General features: G+C 36.8%; 1 protein-coding gene across 8 annotated transcripts in view; it reads right to left on the bottom strand.

The window, feature by feature from the left end:
• The window catches only part of PTPN3 (protein tyrosine phosphatase non-receptor type 3), a 136,984-nt gene that overhangs the window by 45,042 nt on the left and 64,909 nt on the right, over positions 1–27,033 (bottom strand). For all 8 annotated transcript variants that reach the window (XM_064443259.1, XM_064443258.1, XM_064443256.1 and 5 more), the window contains 5 exons: positions 23,101–23,189; positions 17,814–17,877; positions 12,478–12,650; positions 8,471–8,605; positions 6,776–6,952 (listed from right to left, as the gene is read on the bottom strand). In XM_064443259.1, the coding sequence (XP_064299329.1) occupies positions 6,776–6,952; positions 8,471–8,605; positions 12,478–12,650; positions 17,814–17,877; positions 23,101–23,189 (638 nt within the window). The remainder of the gene's footprint in view (positions 1–6,775; positions 6,953–8,470; positions 8,606–12,477; positions 12,651–17,813; positions 17,878–23,100; positions 23,190–27,033) is intronic.

The raw sequence follows: 27,033 nt of genomic DNA, 5'->3' as shown, positions 1-27,033 counted from the left end.
AGACAACCCTCTTTTGGCAGAGGAAGGCCAATATGACCAACACCACCTCAACACCCCTCAGCCTTCCGGTTCTCATATATCATATGCTTATGCCTATGACCCAGGTTTATCTCACCAATCAGTGTATGACTTTGAAGAGATCTATAATGCCTCATCTGTCAGTATGGGTTTTTTTAACTGACTGGTACTATACCTCATCACTTAGAAATGTATTTTACAATAATCTTTCTGAAATACAGGCTAAACAGAAAATTTCACAGCTGATCTCTTCTGTTAGGTCACTGAGTCAGCCCTAAAAAACTACCAAAACACTTGTTCCTATGCAGTCTGCTGTTCTAAACCAAGGAGACATTTTTGGTTGATTTAATTACAGAGCAAACAAGGGAACTGAATACAGTTCAAGTAGCAAGACCCTCCACACAGCTTTATCAGGTTACTTTTCCATGTCAATAATCCAGGTTTTTCCCTTAAAATAACATCTTATGTACATAATTAAATTTATGTATTCTTACTAGCATGTCCCCCTTCCACTCCGAAAAGGGTGTTCAAAAGCATGAAAAAGGGCATTAAGAAACAAAGCAACAGCTAGATCAACACTCCAAACTATTCCACCTATAGTATAAAACTTTTAAAAAACACAAGCCATTACACCTGAATTTACAAGGTCAAAAATGAGCTCTGCACCTCACATAAAGGAGAAATTAGTCCTGCCTAGATAACATGAATAGAATTATCCTGAACCTGTTTGTTTCAGTAACCCTTTGCTTCTAACACCAGCTTACTTTAGTGAGACAACACTCAATTAAGGGGCAAGCGTGGGTGTTGGTAGCAACATACAGTCTTCTCACAAAGCTGGATTAAAACCTTAAATCCATGAACAGGGAAAGATTGGAATACACTTTTTCCTTTTCATAGGGACTGGCTAAAAACCATACAGCTTCCTGCAGCTGGTTGCTCAGAGGTTAAAAGTATTAAACAACACAGTGGTTTTCAGTTTTCACTTCTTGACATTCATTCACTTTCATTTCTCATTTCACTGTGAAGTGTGAACATCTGTATCACACCTCAGGCACCATGAGATGCTTGAGAAAAAGGAAAGGAACACACAGGGAAAATTAAAGTTCAAAGCTCCTTAAATGCTACTCAGTTACATGTCTATATTTTCATGGCAAACCTTGGACCTTGGTATTTTAAGTTCACCAAGTGTTTAAAATGCGTTATTTTTGAAACATTTAAATCCACAGATCTTCAATTTACAAAAAATAATTGAACATAAACAAAACCACAAACTCATTGTAGTCATTTCAATTTTCACTCATTTACCTGAAGGAAAAGGGTAAGCTAGTTTCTTTCAATTTTTTTTCTGTTCTTGTAACAATTCATTGGCGAAGGATGCCACGAATGAACTACTGGGTATGATAAGCTCTAAGTTACATTCCATATGTATTATCTATATTTTAAATTTATTTAAATCAAATGTCAATATTGAGAACCAGAAATTGCACTGGAGATGGACAGCAGAGTCTTTCAAGACAAAAAATTGCCATCAGATAAAAGATCAAGCATGCCAGAGTACCTGATTCCAAAATATAATCAGCCTATTACCCCAGTTAAAGCTAAATTAGATTTGAAGGTTACGGCTTAAATTGAAGACATTCTGCAATTTCCCAACCTGGTTCTGAAGCAGTGTCACAGATTTCAATATAACTACTTCATTTTTACTGTTGCCTTTTGCCCTCAAATGACAGAGATTGCATTAGTGTCACGGAATGGCATATCAGTAATGATGATTTGCTCCTCTACACCAGAAAAGGCTTTCCTCATTCCAAATTTGGAAATTTTAGTGGTACCTTTATCAAGAAAAATTGCAATGGTGGTAATCTTCAGAAACCAGACCAGGCTAAAAAAAAAAGGGGGGGTGGGTGGGTGTAAACTTGATTAAAAGAATTCGCTGCACAAGTCCATCAGCCTGCCTTTAAAAGTGACCAGCTGTGGTTTAAACCTGTTACACTGAAAGGGAAACATTTTATTTCAAAGGCAAGCCCTTCCAGGAGCTTTATGCAGGCTACCTATCAGGACAACAGATGGTCGGGATGGGTTCACACCAGGTAGCCTGTTGGTATGACACAACTTGGGGGGGGGGGAACCAAAACCAAAAAACACCCAGACAAAACCCACCCAAATTAAAGAAGCTTTTCAGTAGAAATAACTTTAGAAATAAACCCTCATAATATAATTTCATTTATTTTCTATCTTAAAGGAAAGCCATAAGACTTCATATTCACAACTCTTTCCTAATGCATACCTCAGCATTTAAGGACATCTGAAGAGAAGATATGTAACCTCACAGAACAGACAGGTTTTCTATCTTGCTTAAAATAAGAAATGTAATAAGTCAGTAGCAGAAGTGCTTCAATGAAGAAAATGCAAATCAAGAAAAACATCTTCAGGGAAGCTGAAGCCAAGACTAGGGAAAGTGAATTTTAACTGAAAAACAGTTCTCAAACAAGTGCACTTAATTAGTATGTTTTTTATCTCAATATTATTCTTGAATTCATTTTAGAACAAAATAATAGTACCAGCATGTGGATATGTATGCAGCCATGGGATAAGTATAGTGACAGAGTGAGCACAACATACAGTCAGAAGATAGACTGGATTACCTGTTCTGAACTGGTGAGGCACAGCCATAACAGAAAGTGTGGTATAACACAGAAAGCAACCTATGAGACTTCGGAAGGCTCAGTGTGGGCTCCATGTCTGTGTTAGTGTTAATTTTTCAGTGGCAGTAGCAGTCGGATGAGTCGGACAGCAGCAGGGCCACAAAGAGGAGAGAGAACTGACAAGGGAAGCTTTCTTCACAAAGGCTGGGGAGCCCTGGGCTAAACAAAAATCCTCTTGAAGTCCTCTTCAGCACTGTCTTTGATGACAGGTTTTGTATGCAGCTGTGATTTGAGATGGTTGGCTTAGACAGGCAAACCTATTCATGCCCTGTGAATAAAGCTCTATTTAATATATGTTAATTTGGGATTAGAGCAATTTTTTGTCTATAATACATATGTAATAGACAGCTCCAATCTTTTCTGTGGGCACTAATCGGAGAGAAAAATTGCTTCTTTTCACTATGTCTGAGCCTCAAATTGTACTTGAATGTGAAAGTACCTTAGATAATTTGGGTAGCAGAAGCAGTCTAGCTACACCAACACGAGGCTCAGAAGCTTGCCCTGGTTTTCTTTAGTTCACCTATGTGTGTAATTTGCTCTGTTTTCTAATTTCCTTTTTTCCAGGCACAGCCTGTAGGATATACCTCATAAATTTCTGTTAGAAGGTAGAATGGTCATACAAAGTACATTTTTTTAAATAATGACTTGTATTCTTCAGAGAAACAACATAGTAAACAACAAAATATTCCTGGCTCTCATGCCCAGCATGCTTATTTACAAGTATGTAACAGGAAACATAGTTCTAGGTATTGACATGTCGATACAGTACAGCACATTTAAAGAAATGGAAGAGAAATGTTAATAGCTGATGTGTTTTATGCCCTCTAAACTAAGAGGTATTCCACATAATTTGTTTTATAAATTGTGTACTATTTCATCAAAAGAAAATAGAACTTGATTCATTCCCTTAAGCGAGCAAACACAGCAAGATAGAAAATCAATTATTAAGAAAATAATTATAATTGGTATTGTCAGGAGGTAAAAAACAGTATACAGGGAAATAAAAGTACAGGTGTATGTACTCTGCCAGCTGTGGTGGCTTCTAAAGTTCAGATATCCACCAAGGTTCCAAACGTGCCTTGGCAGAATTAGGAACACAATAAGTCTTGTTATATAAATTTCACCTATATGGCTGTGTCAAAAAGCACTGTATCACAACAGATCTGTTTGAAGGCAGGTCTGTGTTGGACCACGTGTCATTTGACATAAAGGACTTCGGACATTACCCAGGGGCCTGAAGTCAAACAGGTGAAAACTATCCCCCCACCCCTGAAATGCTGATGGCATCCTGAAAAATAGAGGAGAGCCATATCCTGTGCTAATTGCAGCTTGCACAGTCTTGAGCTTCAGATACAGTACATGAAATTGATGTAAATGTACTTAGTTTACAAAAATCAAGCAGCTGCATGATTATAAGATTTGAGGTCCCAGAAGTAACAATTCAGCAATTAAAAACTAGCATCTCAGTTGTTTGCTAGTAGCTCAAAAATTTTCAGATTTTTTTCACATCAAAGCTATTCATTAGTTACAATTAGCAATAACTAACACCTTTTCTGATAGAGGGCTTTTTTTTACTCTCTAGCCTGCCATCTGAGACTAAGGACAACATATGTTAGCAGGACTATGGGAAGTTGCTCTTGGCTATCCTCTAAGGAAAATTAAAACCAGATTTACAATTTCAATTTTGTTCTATAACTTGTTTCAGTTACACCAATTCAATCTACGGAAAACCAGCATGGCAAAGATGGGTAAGTTGGCTTTATTGGTTCACTGCAAGGTAATTTATAGTTAATATCTAAATACTCCTGAAATGTGGCAGAAGTTCAGGACAAGTGTTTGTCATATTTAATAATGAAGATACACACTTTTTCCCTCCACAAAACAGATTTAGCTGATAGGGCAAGATTCCCTCTCTCAGTAAACCATTCAGGGAAAGAAAGATTTGACTACACATATATACTTAATTTAACTTTACATCTTTCAACAAGGGAAGTGAGGCAAGTAATGACTACTGTAAGAATACAAAAGAACTAGAATGGGGACTAACAAACTGTTGAAGACCTCAGTGTAGAGAAGAAATTGTTTATTTGTATGGTTATTGTATATTTTACCTCAGTTGTTAAAAAGGAAAGTATTAATGACCATTTTACTTCATGAAAGTAACAGCCAATACAATAAAGGATCATTCATTCCATGCATTACATTCTCCTTTCAAAACACAATTCAAATTTAAATTAATCAGATTTATGCAAGCATTTTTGCAGTTATCTGCAAAGTATCAAATATTATAAACATACCCAAGAAACCAAGAACATGTTGGGGATAAAGTGTGTAGAAAATTTCATTTATGTGAGGTAATAACAGTAATCTTCGCCACAGTAAGTGATATTACTCAGACACAGCATAGTCATTTAATGCTCAGAAAATAAATGAATGTGCTATTTTCAAATTTAGACCATACTATTTTCACTGTCTGAGAAACACAGAAAAGCAGGCTTTCCTACTCCATTCTTCATAGACATAGGAAAGGTGAAACAGGAATCAAAGGAAAAAAACTACAGGGGAAGAAAAGAAAAAGGAAAATAAAAGAAAAAACCCAACAGTACTAATTGGCAGGGGACAGCCTGCCAGTCACAAAACACAGCATGCTAACTTAGTTTTCTGTCTACAGCTTCTACCCTCATCATCTTATGGTCTGGCTCTCATTATTTTACTCAGAAAATACTTCTAAAAGTGTATAATCTGCAAATGTTAAGACACAGGAAATATATGGTTTCTTATCTATGACTATTCACAACACAGAGGCATTGCTTTTATATATGATCATGCCTATTACTAACACTACTAGTACTAAGGTTCATCTGACTTCCAGTCAAAAAAATAGAAGAACAACTCAAAACACCACAGTGACAAACTCCAAATATGCATACATGTTACTTTTCCCCTTCTTTCATAGAAACCTCTCTGCTGTAATATAGTAACAATAAATAATAATAAATAACAATAAATTACAATTTGAAGAAGACTTTAAATCCAGAGTTAAAGCTACAGTTAGTAGCTTCTCACTGTCACAGAGGTAGGTGAGTCCTATCAGCTTCCATTAATACATTGCTTCTCAAAATATACCTTGCCTTAGTTACCAGGGATCACTAGAAAGCATTATCCTTTTTTAACATTACAAAGGAACCTGCATTGCAATACATAGTGTTCTCCTCAGCTGAAAGCTTTAAAGTAGCTCTATTTTCTTTTTGAGACTGAACAATCAATGACTTTGTACATTATTTCTGAAGTTAGTATTGTGGTAATCTGAAATTACTCATCAAGAAATGCCTCTGTAAGATAACAGTGAAGCCACACAAAATAGAATACATGAGCAAACAAATCATCAGTGCACAAAGATAGGGACTTCAAGCCCTGTAAGCAGAACTAGCAGTGGTTAGATTGCCGCAGGGGAGAACAAGTTGGTCTTCAAGCAAGACAGCAGAAATGCCCCAAGGCAAAAAGTGGAGATTGCCTTTAGACTGGCAACCTACAGTTCATCTGAGGAAGGAAAAGACGGACAACCGCTAGCATCATTATGTTCTTGTGTTTACTTAAATGCAGTGACTCTTCCAGCTGACAATGCTGAGCTTATGCTGTGGAATGTAGGTGAGCTCTTAAGAGAGTTCCATAGGTGTTCCCCCATGAAAAAAAATAAAGGAAGAGTTGATAACAAGAAGGAAAGGGATGCAGAAGCTACTAGGAAACAGGATATTGCAGATATGAACAGGCATGCCTTAACAGCTTCTCTAATTTTACTGAGGACTCAACTACTGAGAATCATTTAGGGATGAAAGGCTGGTTTGTTTTTAACCTGTCATTTTGTACCATGGCATTTGCAGTTTAGCAATTTGTCAAAATAAATTTATGAAGACATTATGTTTATGAAGACATAAAACTGTGTGAACTCATTTTAATATTATAATGAACGATGATTGTTTCATACTAAAGCTGTTTGGTTTTTGTTTGTTTTTTTTTTAAAAAAAAGGCAAATTGTTTGCAGAACGCCTTACCTCCTCTGTGGACTACAGTTCTGAGAGAACTCCGAATCACTGTCTTTTGATGTTGGAGAGCCCTTATATGTATAAAAAACATCTTCTGTTTCGGTAATATAACTAATCTCATTTGTAAGGTTATCTACAGATGAGTGTCGTGGTTTACGAATTTCATGCCGTAGTCTAGGACTCCGCCTTAAAAACAAGGAACACAAACACAAGTTGGAAGATCAGGATAATTCATAAAACTTTATGCAATAGGATAGAAATTACACTTTGAATCTATGTCCTGAAATCTTCATGACAGGTCAATGGGTATCACTTTAAAGAATCGATTTTTAAACATTTTACAGGGTATACTAGGCAAGCATACACTGCTAGGTTCAGTACACTGAACTGATTTGGGGTTTTTCCACCCTTTAAAATGTTACTTGTATTGTTAAAGTTCTAATCATAGGATAATTCAGGTTGGAAGGGACATATGGAAGTCATCTAGTTCAAACCTCTGTCTCAAAGGAGGGTCAACTGAGGTCAGAGCAGGCTGCCTAAGGTTTTATCCAGTCAGATCTCAAAAAACTTGAAGGATGAAGACTGCACAGCTTCTCTAAGCAACCACTGCTCAACCATCCCTGTGAAGAAGCAGTTTGTCATTATCTCTAGACAGAGCCTCTCTTGTTCCAACACTTACCTGTTGCCTCGTGCTCCCACCATGCAACAGTGGAGAACATGGCCTCCTCCTCTAGCTAGCCTCCTCCTAAGTATCGCCAGGCTGTTATTAGGCATCCGGGAAACCCTTACTTCTCCTGGCTGAACAGATGCCATTTTCTCAGTCTTTCCTCACAGGGTAAGTGCTCCAGCCTCCTGACTATCTTGGTGGCTGGTGGCCTTTGCTGAGCTTGCTCCAGTTTGGCAGTGTCTTTCTTGTATTCGTGGACACAAAAGAGGCTGCAGCATTCTAATAAGGTCTAACGAATGCTGAGCAAAACGGGGATAATCACTTCCCTTGATCTACCATCTATGCTACTGTTAATGCTGCCAGGTTGCTGTGGGCTTCTTTGAGGCCAGGACACATCAGATATCTCATGCACAGCTTGCTGCCTACAAAGACTACCAGGTCCTTTTCCAGAGAGTTGCACTGCAGACAATACTGTTGCACTGGGTTCTTCCTTCCCAGGACTTTGCATTTGTCTTCACTGAATTTCATACAGTTTGTGTCGGCTCATTTCTCCAGACTACCAAGCTCCCTTTGGATAGCAGGCCTGCCCCGAAGCTTATTGACTCGCCTGCCCCAGTTTGGTGTCATCTGCAAACTTTATGAGCAAGCACTACATTGTCTCCTCCAGGTCATGAAGATGTTAAGCAGAACAGGTCCCAAGACAGACCCCTACAGTAGTCCACTTGTTGCTGGCATCCAGGTAGAGTACGAGCCGTTAACTACTCCCTTTTGAGACCAGCCATCCAACCATTTTTTTAAAACTATCTTATTGTCCACCCTTCCAGAACATGATGTCTTAACTTGGGTATAATATTTTGGCAGACAGTATCTCAAAAGCCTTGCTAAAGCTGAGGTGACACCCACTCTTCTGTCATCATATATATTCTAACAATGTTTAAATATATATTGACACACTACATAAATTATTCTACTAGATGACATACAATTAGAAAAGGTGGGAGGCTGGAAGGTATGAGAAAGGCTGAAGCTGGATTTACCAGTTAGGGGTAACAGGAGGTGATCGAGAAGGAAGGCTTTTGGTCTCTAGATGCTCAACAGATAAAGATCGTCTCATTGATGGGTTCCAAACCATCCCACCTATAACTTTTCTGCAGTACTGGCTGTTTACAGACCTGAAAAGAAATTAAAAAACCTGTACATTAATTATTTTGCACAGAAAATGTAAGTGAAATATGCTTATGAAAGACAATTTTATAATCTATGTGTTTTAAGGAGTCCCATGTGTTTACCCCCCTTTACTTATGCATTTGCACTCTCACAGAGCCATTTGCTGTCCTGCACTTGCAGCAATAAAACCGGTAATCCCTGCTACAATGCTAATCACAGGCCTGAGTAAAAATAGCTTTTTCTGAGACTTATTTTTAACTCAATTGTGTTTAAGATGATGGAGGAGAAAACAGGAAATTCAGTATGTCCTATTGGCACTGAACCAACTGCTTGAAAAAACATGGTTCAATACAGGCAAAATATTCTAGATGTTCCCTGGTAAAACTTATAATGAGGTAATAATTCATGAAGGGTTTCACTGAGCACATTGCTACTTTAACCATCTACCTCCTGCCTCAGCAAATAAGAGCTATACCAGACCACCCTCTATTTCCAGAAGGAAGCCACGTTTGAGTGATGTGTTCCTTATAGGAATAAACCATTAGAGAAAGATCTGACATGAAAAGGGGATCCCCAAGTCTGGACTGCTTCTTGTGACAAGAACCTGATAAGGGTTGCGTCAGAAAAAGAACCTTACTAGTGAAATTATACAGCACAAAGAAATTCTTAAAGTAGATTGAAATTGAAATAAATTGACTTTTATGCATCTTTTTATACAGCATTCCACAAGACAAGCAGCGAGATAAGCTACTCGTCCTCAAGTTTACAGGCCTAGGATTTCTCATAGAACAGAAGCAGTTTATGAGTTACAGAGAAACCATCTTTGGCTCACAAAGTCCTGAGCTGTACATAATGGGTGGCTGGGAAGGCAGAACATGTGATGACTTTAATGTAATTGAGACTTTTCAGCCCTGTAGTAAAGTTTTTTATGCTGTGGCTATTACTCATGCTAATATAAAACCTTAAGTATGCTTTGCATTGTACTGTTTGTTTACATAAGAGAAAAAAAGCAATCCAAAACACTTTTTACATTCTGAAGTATTTATGTTTCTTGTTCATGATTTTAAAGCAAATTCACTCCATCTTCTAAATGTGTACTTTTGAAGCTTCTCCCAGTTTAAAAAACAAAGAGGAAGAATGCAATATGAAGCATCAATATATCAAAATCAGTTACCCATGTGTTTTTAAACTTAGTAAACACACAATCCATTAACTCAGGAGAAGCTTTTGCCTGTATTATCCATTTTATCTCTGCAAGTCTTCTGAATACCAATGACAACGCACCAACTACTCTGGTCTTCTACAAAAAGAGAGATTCTTTCAAAGGCAGCTTACATGGGTGGAGCAGGGAGGGAGAGTGGAAGAAGAGGATGTATTATGAAAAATTCGTCTTCAAGAATTCCACATATTTTGCATTAATCAGTTTTCCTTTTTTACAAGTGCCTGTTCATACATTTTCCAATGCAGGTGACTTTTGAGGTGCAACATAACTCATGTAATGGAAGCCAGAGCCCTAACCCTGACCACAGAATCACTTTAACCATATATTCTCTAGATATTTCAGTTAAGGTACATAAACAATCTCCTGAACTCCAAGTAGCTGTTCTTCAGATGTCAAATATGAGGATATTTCTCAGCAAACATACTGAGAGGCTGCTAATGCCTTTCTGGAATAGGCTAATATCTTGAGGTGACAGTTCCTTGCTCGCATCTATTACCGAGGTTATCCTTTATGAAAAAATAGGAACATTTTCAGCAAGGAATGAAAATGTGCCTAGGACAGGTTATTCAGCATTCAGTCCAGAAACACTGAATGAACTTACCTCTCAATTTGCAAGATGTGATTCAGCCTGCCCTTAGAATAAGGCTTACAGGTGATTTATACAACTCAGACTAATTTAAATGGAATTCCACTAGTACCTTAAGCTAAGAGAATCTAGAAAGGCACAGAGATGTACAAACAAGAAATTGTAGTAAAGGGTTGCAAGAGTTCAACTATTTGACCTGATACTATAAATGCTGGGATATTTGCCTCACATGAGTGTAAAGAACATAGTACAAGAAAGCCACAAATTCCAGAAGAAAGCTTGTGATACTTAAGGTGATAAAGCCTGAACGTAACCCTCTTCAAAACTGACAGAAGTTGGATGAAAAGAATTATTGAAAACAAGTCAATCTTAAAACCTCCAGGGTTGTATGGTGTGGTTGGTAGGGTATTATCAGCCTTCTTACTGTTGGACAGACCTCATCAGTGAACTGTTTCATTTACAAGCAACAGTAGTCCGTTGGAATGAATTTCTGCAGTGTCTAAAGCGAGACATGGCAGTATGAAAAGCAAGCCAAAAGTCTGTAAAGCTATCTGAAGTATGATGACCTCGTTCAGAAGTTGAGGCTTATGCAAATAGGAAAGAGAATCAGTCTGACAAAATAAATGTAAAGTTAAACTGTTAAGGAAACACACTGCAAAAAGCCCACAAACACCATCCACAAAAAGAAAACAAAATTCTTCTCCAAAAATAATCAGAACAAGCAGGTTTCTAGAGAGTCTACAGGGACTAGAGATGATCAAAGGACCAAAGAACCCTCCAACATCTCACATTCAGAAAAGATAATGATATAAGACTCTTTCATTCACTATTAATATGAAAATTTTTTTATATATTTCATTTTTTTCAGGGGTGGGGACAGGACATAGATGAGATGACGACAACACATGACATGACACATCTATAGCTGAATTGCTGATAAATGAAACCAACCAAATCAACATAATGGAAGAAATCACTGGGACTGATGATAAAATCTAAAAGCCTCTAAGACGAAACAGCAGAACTACCTGAATATAACCTCCCACTTTAAACTAGTGATTTAGTCTACTCAAGATTTCAAAAAGACATTTGACAAGGTCCCTTAAACCTGTAAAGAAACCAAGGAGCTAGGGAATAGGATCCTCACTTGGAGGAATTACCTATTCATTTGTGACATAAAAGAGAATAGGAAAAAATGGTTTAGATTTATAGGGAAAATATCAGCAGTGAAGTCTTAGAGGAATATCTGTTGGGGTTCTTCTGTTCAACCTACTCACTAGCGTCCTAGAGAAAAGAGTGAACAAAGTTTGTGGAGGATACTAATCACACAGGATGGCAAAAATAAAGGTGACTTATGAAGAAATGCAGAAGGACATTACAACATCAAGTGCCTAGGCAATAAACTGGCAGATTAAGTTTAATAAAGTTAGGGCCCAGTCGGTGCATGTGGGAAGGAACAAACCCAACTTCAGAGCCTGTCATTTTGCTATATGAAGTATTACTTTTGGGGAACTAGATCTTAGATAACACTATGAAACCACGAGCCCCATGACTAGCAGAACCCAATGAGGCAAATAATACAAGTGTGAAAAAAGTGGTATCTTGAATACTTGGATGGGACATAGTTTTTCATCTTGATGCCAGTAGTGAGCAGTTGGTATGCTACACTCCAGAAATTGCTCGAACATATTAGACAGAGTGTGAATATGACACTAAGGGGTAAGCAGTTCAAAACAAATCTGTTCTGTAAATTCTCTTATTGTATCATTAGCTACATGACATTTTTACTTTTTAGTGTTTTTATACCTTATGCTGAAATAGCAAGTTGAAACAATACCAGTAAAACATATCCAAATACCTTTTTAGGAAATTATAAGAAAAGTTCTATTGTAATAACACCACATTGCGGAAACTGAAACCACAGCTATACAACTTGTCAAATGGTTCACATATAGACTGGGACACAGCTGCAGGTAGAACTTATTTCGGCCACACCAACCTGAGCTATCACTGACAGAAATCCTTCTGTTTCCATTATAAAGCAAAGCATGCTTTCACACAATACTTACTTTGCTGGATTTCTAGAACCCAGGGTCCAATAATGCGACAATATCTTTTTTTCATGAGGTAGTGACTTCTTTGCCTGAAAAAACGTGTGATGCTCTACACAAGATTTCCATAGATTTTTGCATGCTCTGTAATTTAACATGTTGAAGGCAACAATATGCTCTCTGGATTCATTCTGTAACGATAGGAATACCATGTTTCAATACATACAAGCAGATCAAACACAGTAAACAAGCTCATAAAACAATAAAATTACTTTTAGCTTAAATAGGATAAATTTATTTAGGAAAAAAAACCCACCATATAGTAGATTTTGAGCTGGAGATGGTTAAAATATTCCTGTGACTATATGAAATTCTAAACTGCAAAACAGACACTTTAAAAGCTTAAGAAATGCTGAAAAATTATTAAGTTTTTCAGTTCCTAATTCTTGCAGTGTTAATATGTAAGTGGTAAGGATTTTGTACATACAAGCATAATAAACAGCGAAATTTAGTTTCAGGTTTCCAGTCATATCTCGACCTCCTATGACAAACAAAACTTTTAAACATTCCATTAAGGGTGCAATGTAGAAAGCAAAAAAAACCCTCCATCTTTGAACTCAAACTCTTCACATAAGGCTTCAATTCAATAACATTCTTTCAAGAGTCATACTATGCAAAAATAATCTGCTCGATAGTCTTTTAGAAGATACTAAAGATGTTAAGAGTGGTGTATCTTGGGGGAAAGAAAGTATCTGTGATAGGACTGGAGCTGCTGCTACTGCTGTTCTAATCCAATCCTGCTTTCTGGATGATAACAAGAGGCCACAATGAGGAGATCTAAAGGAAGCAGAAGACAAAGCTGATTTGTCTTGGTGCAAACTCTTACTTGTAACTTCAGTGCCGACAGGCCAATGAAACATAGGTGTGACACACCCACATTTATGCCCTTTGCCAGCTATAACACCTGTTGAGCTACTTCAGGTCCCAAGAGAGTTTTGCACAAGATATAGCTTTGGTTAGTTAATATAATTATTGATGCAAAGGAAGTGGAGTAAAGAGTAAAGCAAAGAGAAAGGAAGGTAACATGAGACCCGAGTTAATTGCTATCACAGCTCAGCACTTCAGTGGAAAATAAGAATCAAGTTTTCAATTTCATCTCTCATCTTGTCCAGCTGCTTTGAATGATGACTGAATTTTGACACCTCAGCATACAATTGGGCAGACAACTATCTCAAAGCTCTCTCACTCATCCTTTGGAGAAAGTCAGGATTTGGGTTGCAAAGCCTTTTATTAAAGGACCCAGAAAGACCTAATAAATCTTTCTCATACAGTCCAGCAAGAAACAGAGGTCTCACCTGGATAACACCATGATTTCTAATTGCCATTGTCCTTTTGTTCACAGCCATGATCCTACTGGGAAATAACTACAGACCATTTTGGCTGGAATAATCAACCTGTTTTTCTTGTATTCTTTTTATTTTTAGGCAACATTTTGCAAAATGCCATGTATCAGAGATCAATGCCACGCTCTGCAAGACACTTTATGACTAGTTCAGAGGATCTATGACTGAAGTCACTATTTTAGAAAACCAATGATACTATCAAGAGCAAGATAAAAAGGATTTGTCCCTTGGTTTTACACAGGCACTGCAAAACATTAACTGATTGCAATCTTCCAGGCATGTTTTCCCTTTCTCTATTAAAACTTTTTTTAAGGAGGGGGATTTGTTGTTTGAGCCTCATGCATACTGGAACCAGTTCATCTTTTGTCAGTTTACCACAGTTGCTTCTAATTAGCTTATAAAAAATAAAGTGCAGTAGAATTTTAACTCAGAATTTCTTGCAACATAGAAAGCATGCATCACTTAAATCTTTAATGACAAACTGCATTTCTTACATACCCTCTGTTGGCTGAAGAACACTTGAAGCATTTTACACTACTCCAGAAGGCAAATAAAAGGAAGTGTATAGTTATTTTTGTCAGCCTGGAGTACTGGTCTTTCAGTTGCCATAAAAATCAGATTATCCAAACATCTCAGTTATACTGAAAAGCCACAGTGTAAAGATAAGGAATTAAGTACATCAAATACTCTGGTTTTAAATTTAGGTTTGAAAATAATAATGAATCTTGGTCTCTAAGCCACTAGTGTGTTCTTCCCAACTGTTGCCAGAGCATTCTTATCAGCTTCTAAGTATTTATACTAGGATAAATACTTTCAGAAATTTCAGGAAAAATGTAGTCAATTTTTAAATTAACAAAATCTTTTGTTAACAAAACCATATGACTTACTAATAGGCCACCTTGCAAGTTGTGTTATTAAATCAATGCACCATTTTAAAGATGAAGAGTGTTCTAGAGGGATCCAAAGATCTAGTACCTATCATACTGCTCAACTCAAGTTCCAAAAGAATATTTTAACACTTATCAAGAAGTGAGGATTAGAGAAATTTGTAACCATTAAGGTAAAGAGAACAATTCTCAATAGCTGAAGGGAGTCTTTCAGCATTAGGGAAGAGCTTTGCTCAAATATATGTCTATTCCATTCACAGAGAATTTGAAGGCATCTATAGCATAGCAAGTAAAAACGTATTTTAAATACGCAGAAAATAAAGTTGTTTTTAAGCACTAGATAAGCACTCTGGATATAAAGTTTCATTGCTCAGAGCTTTAAAAAGTTGCCTGGAAACCAGCATAGTTTTTATTCCTACCTTAAATTTTGCACCCTTCATTAAGTCTACATATCATGAGCTTTTATAGCATCAGACATTCACTGATTCATCAGTCTTGCTCCTCAGTCCTTATGTAGCTCTTCAGTAGGACAGAAATATTGCATACTTTATCAAGTAGCTGATCAACCAACTGAAGCAGTGGGAGAGTAAAAGAGGAGATGAGTAGCAGGGAGACAGTGAGATAAGGTAAGTTGAGTCTTCAGAACAGGGGCATAAGGAAAGAAAAAATGAGTAAGAGGAATAAGGAGAATAAATCAATGAAACATAGCACACACTGGATGACTGCAAATTCATAGCCTTTGAGAACTTTCTGCACATTTTTGCAAAGAAATCTACATATAATATACAAAACCCTGAAATGTTAGAGCACTGTCACCATCTTCATTAAAATCTTGATTATTAATATGTAGTACCTGCTCTGCTTTCCCCACCCTCCTCCACCTTCCTTACTTTCAGCCTCATTTACCTATTCCCTCCTGCACTTTCAAGCAAACCCCTCAAGTAAGCCACCATTCTGGAGAAAACCCCTAGCAGTCCAGCTGCCCCCTCACTCCCATCACACTGCAACAGCAAGCTTTTCAAAGCAGTAACACCAAAGTACTGCAGACGTGCAGACTTTCTGCCCTAAATTTCAGGCACAGGGGGCTAACTGACAAGGATGGATGTATCTGGAGATTTAATAGCACACCTGGTCTGCTTTTTTATATCTGATAAGAGTAAAAAGGTCATGTGGCTGGCCTTATTTTTCCTACAGTTCTGTAGCTCTCTATGCATGCTACAGTGTGCATTACTGTAATCTCTGTGGGTTATGAAATAAAGAACGACGAACACTTAAGAGGAGATTTGTTAAACAAATCAAGCGCCTCGAACTGTCACCATTTAACAAAAGCTTAATTGAACAAATTAAGAATGCTACTATCTTCAAAGGTGACACAGGACTCCAGAAAGAGAAATTCAACCTTTGACAGCAGTAAAGTATTTATGCAATGAACATATTTTACATCATCTTTGAGTCCAGTGGTCATTACATATTGACACTTTATTCCTCCCCATTAAAAAAAAAACATGGAACCACACTCATTTTACTATCCATTGCTATTAACCACTCTGAGTTCTGTTCTTACATTTATTCTCAGACACATTTGGAAATTGCTGTCCATTGCAGGTATTTGTATACCTGAAAATATTTCAAGTTTAATAAGACTCCTTACCAGTGAATTTTTAACCCTCAGACCTAGAAGGTAATACCTGTAAGCATCGTACAATTATCCTGAATGTAATACAAATAAAATTACACTCAAAAGCTAGTTGAGTGGTTTGCCAACCACTCATTTCCTCATATAATGAAATACATTTGAACAGACCGAGTCAAGTTTTCATACAATGTATTTAGAAACTTAGGGCTTGCAGAACACTTAAGACCCCTTTATGGTAGGGTAGGACACACTCAAAACAGCTTCCTTTGTGCATGCAATGTGTGTAAGCATCAGCACAGTAGCAGTTTCTAGTTATTAACTTTGTTTACAGAAGAGCTCTGAAAATGAAGAACATGTACATACATGCACACTCCTCAAATATTGAAGATAAACACCAAATGGGGGGAAAATGAAAATACTATCCTTTGAGATTAAAAAAAGCCTCCCTAGCAATCTGTGTTCAGCAGACTCCCTAACTGATGAGGGTCAAAAGGTCTTCTTGTAACAGCTCCTAGCAGTTTAAGAACTCATTTACAAGAGCCTACATAAAGTTTAGTTACATGTTAACACTTACCTTTTACTATCTGAGTTCTGTCCTCAACTGAATTAAAATATCCATATATCTGCTGGTCACAGATGTCCATATTTTTTCCTATCATATTAAATATTTTCTTCTCTTCCTCTAAAGATAGCCTAAATATCTGCTCACATGGTGGCAGTACAATACTGTAACCAAGATATTTTTTTTCTATTAAATAGCCTAATACTACAAACCATTCTGCAAAAAGCACACAGCATTATGAAGACTACTCTTAAATTTTCTATTGTACAACAGTTTTGTCAACTACCTTCACATACTTTGTCAGCTTCTAAAGTGCTTCACGTTACATGCAGCAGGAGATGCACTATCCCCCTTTCCAACCTCATGTCTCAGCTGCAGGCCTGTCCTTTTCTCGAGATACCTTCCTTTCTCCCAGAACTCTGAGCCCCATAAGCAGAACGGACCTCACACAGCCCTCCTAGATGGGCTAAGCAGCTGTTTAGTAGATTTGCTGCAGTGAGGCAGTGAAGAGCATCACTACTGGGCAGGGAGAGCAAAGAAAAGAACAGCAGATGCTAGCAAGAAAAGGGAAATATGCTAGGTTACAAAACACTAGAGAAACATTTCCCCCAAGTCTCCAACGGAGAAGAATCTTGCATGGGTAAAACATAGTCCAACAGACTGAATGTGAAAAGATTCCATGCTGGAAAGGAAACAAATATGGGAAACAGAGCGAGCATAAAACAACCACACTAGCAAGGGCAAGTTAACAAAACAGAATTTCAAAGGCAAGCTGAGAGAGCCCTTTGTTGTCTTAACATTTAAGGCAAGAAAAAAAAAAAAAGAATGTGACCACTTCAGCAAAACAAAATTAAATGACTACTTACATGTTTTTGCCGTTGTTGTATAAAAAACTTTTTCCTTTTAAAGGAAATTTTTAATATGTTCACCCTAAAAGAAAGAAACAAACTATGAAATATTAAACAATGTTTAGAGGGGGAAAAGATGAAAAATACTGTGTACAGCAAGCCTATAAGATTATAGCTGTTAAATATTCAATGAATAATATGCATCCATCTTCTGTGTTGAGTGGCAAATAGGTGTCCAGAAACTCAAAAAAAATTAGCTAAGGAAAGGTCTTTTAAAAATTGAGATTATTCTTCATTTACTCTTTAAATAGCTCACATAGCAATTCTCTCCCACCAAATCTATTCTTGCAGCGAAAACTTGATGACATCCTTTACTAAGCAGCACAAATGCTAAATGTGTCAAGTTCGTATAACTTAAGAACCATACAACAACTGTGACTAAAGGAACAAAATTTACGGCCTTCATGAGGCAACAAGATTGGTCATACAGCATCTGAAATTTCCCAGAGACTTCACAGCATTCACTTCACAATGTGAAAAATATGATGCATTTGTATTAATAACTAAACATTGTAGTTAAAATCGTAACTATAGAAGGATGAAAACTGTAAGAATGAGTGTTAATATATTTTTCACTTCAATTATTAACATTGTGCATAACTTGTGGTAATTTTATATAGAACTGAACACCTCTTTTCTATATATACATATCACTAAAAAAGATTTTCTAAGGTAAGGAATACAGTTAGAATTGGTGCTCAAGCAATTTTCATTTTAATTATATGCTTATCAGTTTTGCTAAATTAAACAAACTTCTAGGTACCCACGCACCTTCCTACAGCAAAACAGGACTTGTCTAAAATACCTAAATCTTCTCTGCAATACTTCTACTTCAGTAACTGAAAACTTACACATTTTGGAAAAAGGAATTTATGATCAATTAGAATCACATGGATACCTCAGGAAAGCTATAAAGCTATTTAATGTCTGACCAAGTCCCACCTGCCTGAAGAATACCATCTACACACCCTGAAAGGGTTTTGGAAGGTTGCTGCTAGAAGTCTCAGAATATTCTCATCAGCTGATAATGTTTCACAGCATGTTAGTTCTCATTAGGCATGAACTATATGGAAGATCATCTCCATTCTTACCATAGTTTTTTCATGACTCCCAGTAAGTGGGACAACGGCTTATCATTCATTCCCCACTATCCATGACAGAAATACACTTTAATTATAAAACAACATTCCTCATTTGTACAGGATTCATATATTTGCCAGTTACAAACAAGAAAGGTAGCAGAAGGAACAATGCCCCACCCCTGCTCAGAAGAGATGGAAACTGAACATGTGCCCATTTCTGGAAATGCTTTTCTCCATCAATTACAGAACCACATAGAAACAGAAATTTCATTCACAGCATTCTTTGGCAACCAGAAAAATTGTTGTACTTTACTAGAAAGTTTAAGTCACATCCACCTCTCCTGTCAGGCCAACTCTTGAAATACTTGTGCCGTTTGACTTGCTACCTCAAATGGTAATTATCTGTAATGTTCACCTAAAAGTTGTGGATTCTGAACTTCCTAAGTCATATAAACCTTCAGTTGCATTTACTGAGATACAACTCATATATAAATCCCAGTGCTAGTCTGCCTGAACTTGTACCACTCAAGTTTTGCACTTAATGGTTCTTTCTTAACACATTCCTGGACTTAAACTTCAACAAGTACATTTTTTGAGTCATTCTCAGCTTACACAGTCAATGTCATTGTCTGTTCTTACCCTAATGTAGAGCCAGCAGAAATGCAGGACACAGAAAACTAACCTTGCAGACTACGCCAAGACCTTTCCACCCAACAACAGAAGGGTAGCCAACAACCAAAAATACCAAAATACTCTCATTCCTTCCCCCCCCCAAAAAAGCCCCCACAACATGATTCACTGCATGACCACATAATTACTTCAAGTCAATTCAGGGCTTTAAGTCTCTGTTTTGACTCTCCTCTAAGTAGAACATCCCTCTCAATTCCATTCATTCTTTTTAAAGTACAACTAAACCTATTTAATTCAGTGACAAAGAACACTTGCTAATCTGACAGTTTTATTTAACATTAAATAAAAATCATTTGCAATGCTATACCTACAAGCTGAGTGAATGTTCGCACATAGCACAATCCACAAAAAATCCAAGAGATTAAGATATCAGAGGATTTAGATTTAACAAGTGCCTGAAGATGCCACATCCAAAATATGATCTGAATAGAATGCAGTTATTCTTATTTTAACTGGTGGCTCAGCTGCTCTTATCACTCACCAATACTTCGTCCAGTGACTATGCAACATTCATGAATGATTTAATTTCACAGTTTACATGTAAAACAGTCAATACTTGTAGCATGTTATTAATGATACATCTTTTGGGTCCTGTCTTCCTATCATTTACAAAGGTCAAAATAGATTTGTCACTTAGTGGGCAACAGAATTATTAATTTCTGATCAAACTGGTAGTTCTGTCCTAGCACTCAGTTCAGCTGGTATTTTTGGCAAAAATGTTTCAATAGCTGAAAGTCTTGTACTTTGCCACTGGAAGATTCAGCAGGAAAGGTCCTATCAAATTTGCTATGTAAGACACTGTTGAGCAGCGTTTTAAAATTTTAACTAGCAATGTAGAATGCAGTCCTCTAGCAGTTTGAAGTTTTCAAAGCAAAGAAACTCATACACTGAATCGCATTTAATATACAACTTTAATCAGTGCTGATATAGAGTGCTTGTATGTTTTTGCCATTAAGATAATATTTTACTTGCAAAATGAGTTTGGAAATTCTCACAAAACAGTTGAGCACCCCCAGGAATAACTTTGCAGAGCATATAAAATACTGTGTTAAATCCAGAGTTATTTTTTAAACCTGCCTTGACTTGCCTTGCCTCTGACTGATCAGTCAGCTCCTTATGTAGGTTGCTTTGATTGAAAATCCTCCTTTTGCCAAGGCAGTACTCTCTCACTGCCTCTGTTCCTGAAAACTTTTGGTCCCCTTTGACTACTACCATATGGCATAGTTGTATTGTTGTCATCCACTAATGCTGCACAGCATTTTACTTCACTTTGGAAAGAGTGCTTTGGTGGTGTTTGCTGCCACCTTGAGTTCTACCACGTTTATAGTGAAGCTTGCTCAGTCTGTAGGAAAAACTACTCACTACAAATAGTGTTACATAAAAAGCCTAGATACTATTTCAATTATCTGAACGGGGTGGTTTTTGGTGGGGTGGTTTTTTTTTTTTGCATTCTCAGGCACATACTGTTTTGTAAAGAATCTCCTTACTTGCACACCTTCAGTCCAAGAAAGATACATTAAACTTCAGGCTTTACAGAAATATATCCTGCTTTGAGGTCTAAAGAGAAATTGAAAATGTGCACTACAAATACAGCAAAGGCTAGTGTGCTCCAGTAACTTCCCTTATTTGCTTGTTTTCAGGGGGCAGAGAATGGACACCACCCCTGCATGAAGAATTACGACTAACTCATTCAAGAAGGCAGAAGTAAGATATAAAAAAATTGTCCCTTATGTAGTGAGTTTTTGTTCCTTTGAGAAGCCCTGTTGAGAAGATATTTTCAGAGAGAGTAAGAAAGCTTGGAACAACTGCATTAGCTGTCAGCTGAAGATATTGTTACCTCAAGCTCATATTTTAGAGTAGAAATTATTTGAACTGAAAAATCTGTGGGGTTTTTTTTCCCCTCCACTTCTTTTGTAAATGAGAATAGGTTTTTGTAAATAATGTTTTAGCGTCTGTGTTTTATTCCTCTGCACTCTCCAGGTGTAAAAATAGCACAGGAAGTTGTGGATTCCTCCTGTGTGCTCTCTGTCCCTTCCCTAAAAATCATATAGTCCAGGATTTTTAAATGCCACCACTATGGTTTCCAAGATTACTATTACCCATTCATATCTTAGGTCACTAAGTTGGCACAACAAGACTTGCAGAAGACAGAAAACATTCCTCCAGCTGGTAGTTTTTAAAACCTGCAGCTGTTTAAAGAAACTGAGAGGCTGACATATTAAAGGGCTCAGGGCACAAAGATGAAAGATGAAATTCTTTTATGCTTTAGTGTGTTTTAGATGGAAAAATACAAAATTTCACTGTGCTATATGAGAGCATTACTGACATACATTTAGGATGGTTACAGTACATGCAAGTGAGTTGAAAGACAATTCACTCTAAAGAAAAAAAAATTTAGTGCAGTACATTTTCCACTAAAAATAAATTGAAACCTATTTTATTGCTTTCCCATAGGAAAAAGCTGTTAGGTTATGTTCATAATGAAAGGATGGAATGACTCAGGTATTTAAGGAATATTGCTAAGCAGCACCTGTTTATGTAATTAAGGAGTAAAAAGCATGTACAACCCATTAGAATGCACTTTTCTGTCACAATTAAGAAAATGTTCTCCAGAAGAACTGTTACAAACTATATGAGGAAATTACGCATAACACGATAAAGCTATATTTTATCAAGTATACATAACAAATTCATACTTTTAAAAAAGACTGGGAAAAGTTTGTTCTGATCCAATCCAAAATCCTTAAGGAAAGGCCCAGCCTCCATATAATTTCTAATTTATGTTATCTTTTTTAGCATGGTATAAATAACAAAGCCCATAAATACTATAAATTATTATATCTTAACTGATTTCTAATGTCACTGATATTAGACATCTTGTGCACATTGCTCCTTCGTAGAGATTATTTTCTATAGCACTATCATGCATTCCTACATTTTCAGTATCATAGAATAATGCAAACGTGTCAGCCCTGGAGACTCCAAAACATCACATAACATTGTTTGACGCAATTTAAAAATTTGTCTAAATTATATTATCCTAGTTCTAATAAATCTGAAACTCCAAATAACTCATTTTACATTTCTTTTCTGAGAAGCAAATATCTTGTTGAATGACAGGATAAAAATGATCAGACCATTAGCTGTTGAGCTTTACTAGTAATACTGATAAAAAAAGACATATTATTGGGTATAACAGCAGCAAATCTCACACCACAGGGTCCTCCTAATCATGTGCTGAGACCTGTATGTGAATTAACTTGATCAAGACTTCACACAGTGCAAGGAGTCCAGTCTTAGAGAATTAATAGCCTAGGCAACAGGCTTCATTTTTATCTCAATGCAAGGAAATATCATGATACCCTGTAAAGAACAAATTTTTGCATTGTAGGCTTCTTTGGAATAAGTGTTAAGGCAAGTGGAAATAAAACTGAAAACACCAGACATATTTCTTTACTAGTAAAGGAATGTACCAGGGATAGAAGCTTGTGCAGATGAGTTTTCTATATACAGCAATTCCACTGGATGCAACCCCAATCATGAGATCTAAATTATGGAGATCCTGCAAAAGAAAAATACTGTAAGAACACCAATGCAGTTTGTGTCATTCCTATTTATCTACTTATAAATTCATTTTCAAGTTTTCTGTACTTAAATTGCTACTCCTGAGGCAAAAATTCAATCACATATTTGGATATTTTTTCCCCCTCATTAATCTCTTTCCTTCAATGTTTTCTACTAGGTATTATAAACTTCCACTCATTAAAACAAGTTGTAATGCTCATCTTATTACACTATATATTCTTTAGGTCAGTATCAGACTAAAGTTGCAAGTCACACATCATTAATCTAACCATGGAAAATAAGGTGAAGTACTTCCCAAGATCAGTCAGGTCAATGTCATAGAATTTTGGAAACAGAACACAACTGTTTCTAAGCTCTTTAAAAAGACAAAGGAAATAATTCCTTATTTTTTCCAAGGTCTTTCCAACAAAGACTAGGCAAGAGGTGACCACAATTCTGCATATGAGACTGTGCTAGAGGAATATATGTGTGAACGTGAATATTTGATACGCTAAACTATTACATTGTTAACCAAAACAAAACCTGTGCTTTAGCTTTAACACACTCAACTGGAAAAACGCATCCATAAAATTACAATCCTTTATATGTATTGAGATACTCAAGAGGAAACACATGCTTATATATAAACAAATACTTGAGTTAAAATTTAAAAAAAAAGGCAGGGGAGGACGCCGAGTGGTCAATTTGAGTCTAAACCCAAACTGATGTTACAGAAATTACAAACCTTGGCTTCCTATTTCTCTATGATCAACACGTACTAACACATTATTACACAAGTCTCTAAACAGAGCTGAACACGTGCAGAAATCTACATCTAAGTGTAGAACCCATTGGTTAAAACATCAGGTTTGACTCAAAAGTAGTTTCAGACTATTTTGTAAAGGATGGCCAAAGGTAGTGGATTCTCTTAAAGCCTTTAGTAGCTTAGCTGCTCCTCTAGATGGTACTCTGTGCTCAGTTAATATACAGTTTTATTTTCAGTAAGATACAAAAGAATAGAACAGATAGCATGTGCTCTAGCAATACTGTGGAAAGCCTACAGCAAATCCTTTGAAAACAGTTGAATAGAAGCACGACACAGACATATGAATGAATGAAACTGAACCTAATTTGCATCGTGATTTATAAACCTCCAGTGAAATACCACAGCAGTTCATAGCGAATGAGCACAACCTATTTAACACCCAGTGCACTTAACACCGAATACTGACAAGATGAGAGGAATACCAGTCCTATCTCTGAGATTATAATAGAAGAAAACTGTTAGGTAGGTAGCAGTCCAAATACACTTAACATCAGATAGCCCAGATTCAGATGAAATTATTAATATTTCTCAGCAACCTGCCTCCCCACTTTGCCAAGAACTGCTGCTAGAGGAGCTGCTTGAATCTCTATCAGAAAAAGCTCCCGAACTTCCAGTTTATGCCAACATATGACAGGCATCCAGAACTGATGCCCCTTTATTTCAATACTCAGGGACAAAACTGAGGTATTTCAGGAGATTAACTACATGTAATTTAGCTGTCCCTGCCATGATACAGCCAACCTAAAGCAGGGCAGAATCTTGTATTATTAGCACTTGGAGCTTACGCCAGGTTCCTGCTTTTAAAAATCAATACTGTGAAGAAAAAACAGCTTTAGGAGAAAAAACTGAAAATCTACATGAATTATAAGTAAAAGATTAGCTAAACACTTGATAGAGTAGTTTAGCATAATTAATCCCTATTTTCGCTGGGAGCTTTGTCAGAGCAAAGTTCATTCCCCATCCCTGTCTGCAGCCATCCAAAACACTAATCCCCCCCATGCTATTTGTTATAATGAATTTACTTGTGTTAAACCTAAGAAATCCGAAAACAAGATTTTGGACTAGCATAAAGAAGGAGGGTCTCCCAAATGAAAGATGATGTAGATGTGCCATTATTTCCCTTTCAAAACATCTACACTGTTAAATTGCACAACTAAGAAATAACGTGCATATAGTTTTCTTTTTACCTGTTTCTATATAGAGACAAAAAAAAGTAAAGATAAAATTGATCATGCCAGGCATCTAGCTAAATATTGATCCACATTTGATTTAATTTATAATTACTGTCTGTATTTTTGTAGATACGGAAATAACATTGATTCTACAAATTTCTTTGTGCCTGAATAAGAAATGAAAGATGAGTTAGCATCAGACTAATTATTAGGCAGATAAGATGGTGGTCCAGAGTCAAGAGGAGATTAGGAATTCAAGAAATCTCAGTACAGTTTTAAGGTATTGAATTAACTCTCCTGAGTTTCTTAATACTACTTCATTTTTTAATTTTAGCAGTTCAGATTTACCCTCAGAAAAGCAGAAGTGTTTGCAGATGAAAACTGAGCTCAGATTAATTTACAAATGGAAATTTCATGTTTAGCAAGTTGCTAAAAAGAAAGGTCACACTCAACTTCTGCAAAAATATTTAAATTTGTACCATAAAACAAAAATTAAAGAAAAGATATTTATCTGTTCTTCAAGAAACATTATCCAAAAGTATCCCACTCTCAACCAATAGTACAGGAGCACCAGCTTCTTTTGGCCATTAGTATAAAAACCAGGCGTTACCTGGTTCCTTTGCGATACACATTCTAAGAGGACTAAGACTACTTTAGCAGCACAGAGCTGAACCATAAGGATCCACAGATTTAAAGCTTTTCAAAAAGCCACAGTTTAACTAGTCCCTGCCAAACCTGTTCAAAGCACTGGGATCTAACAAGAACAGAGGGGTGATCTAAGAGCAGTACTAAGTGGTGGGGATGATATCAGGAGGCACGGTAAACATCCCTGCCAAAGCTGGGGTATAATGTGGGTAGCCTCTGTGAAGCCGCAGCATATTGGGGGGAAGTATCTAACCTTCACTACAAACTTCAGAAATAGACTGTTTCAAATTTCAGAGAAGTGTCATTTACAGCCAACACAGACTACCAGGCAACACCAAATGTTGAGGAGTATTCTTCTGCAGGACTGCTGCAGCACTGGCAAAGCACTCGGCAAACGGAAGATCATCTACCAGAAGACAATGCCAAGAACATCCACGCTGATGTAATCCAGCGCTGTCACTTTTCCTAGAGGTTTTCTGGAGCATAACCAATAACATATTGGTTGAAAGGTTTGTACTGAATGGCATGAGGCAAACAATGACTGGTAACCAATGTTTTGGAAATACAAAACCCCAGAAACAACCAATAAACCTCTACTAATAACCCTCCTTCTCCACTTCCGGCAATTTTCAACTGGAGGATTTCCTGGATCAGAAGGTTTTTGAATGTTTAATGGACTCCAGTGAATCATTCTTCCACTGAACTGCCTAACTGCTCAATACCTATTTCACCTTGGTCATCCATTAAAATAGCAGTAATCACCACAGTTCAATTGCAGCCATATGGAAAAAAAGTTCCTTTCACCTAAACCTGTCTCCTTCTAGGGAGACTGAAGCTCCTTAAATCTTTTACTAACAAGCAAAAAAAAAATTTGTTCATTATCCACATTCTCCATGCTGTTCACCTGCTACAGAAGGCTTTTGCTTAAGACATTCCTTATTTTTATGCTTCACTGTACTTTTCTTATTCCATTACCCACTTTGAGATATGGAAGGGAGAAGGAGGACAGAACTCACCACTCGTATCAAAACACAGATTTAAAAAGTGGCATGACATTTTCTAGTTTGGTTTCTATTTCCTTCCTAGCAGCTTCTAATTGTCTAGATGTTCAGTTCAAGTGCCAGAAAAAAAAAAGAACACAAACCACCAAACCAAAACCAGACCACTTCAAATATTTTCATCCTACCAAAAAAATTAAA

Source organism: Phalacrocorax carbo, chromosome 2 (assembly GCF_963921805.1).
Source record: "Phalacrocorax carbo chromosome 2, bPhaCar2.1, whole genome shotgun sequence".
Classification (NCBI taxonomy): Eukaryota; Metazoa; Chordata; class Aves; order Suliformes; family Phalacrocoracidae; genus Phalacrocorax; species Phalacrocorax carbo.
Note: the sequence above shows the minus strand (reverse complement) of the source record. Positions and strands in the feature narration are given on the sequence as shown.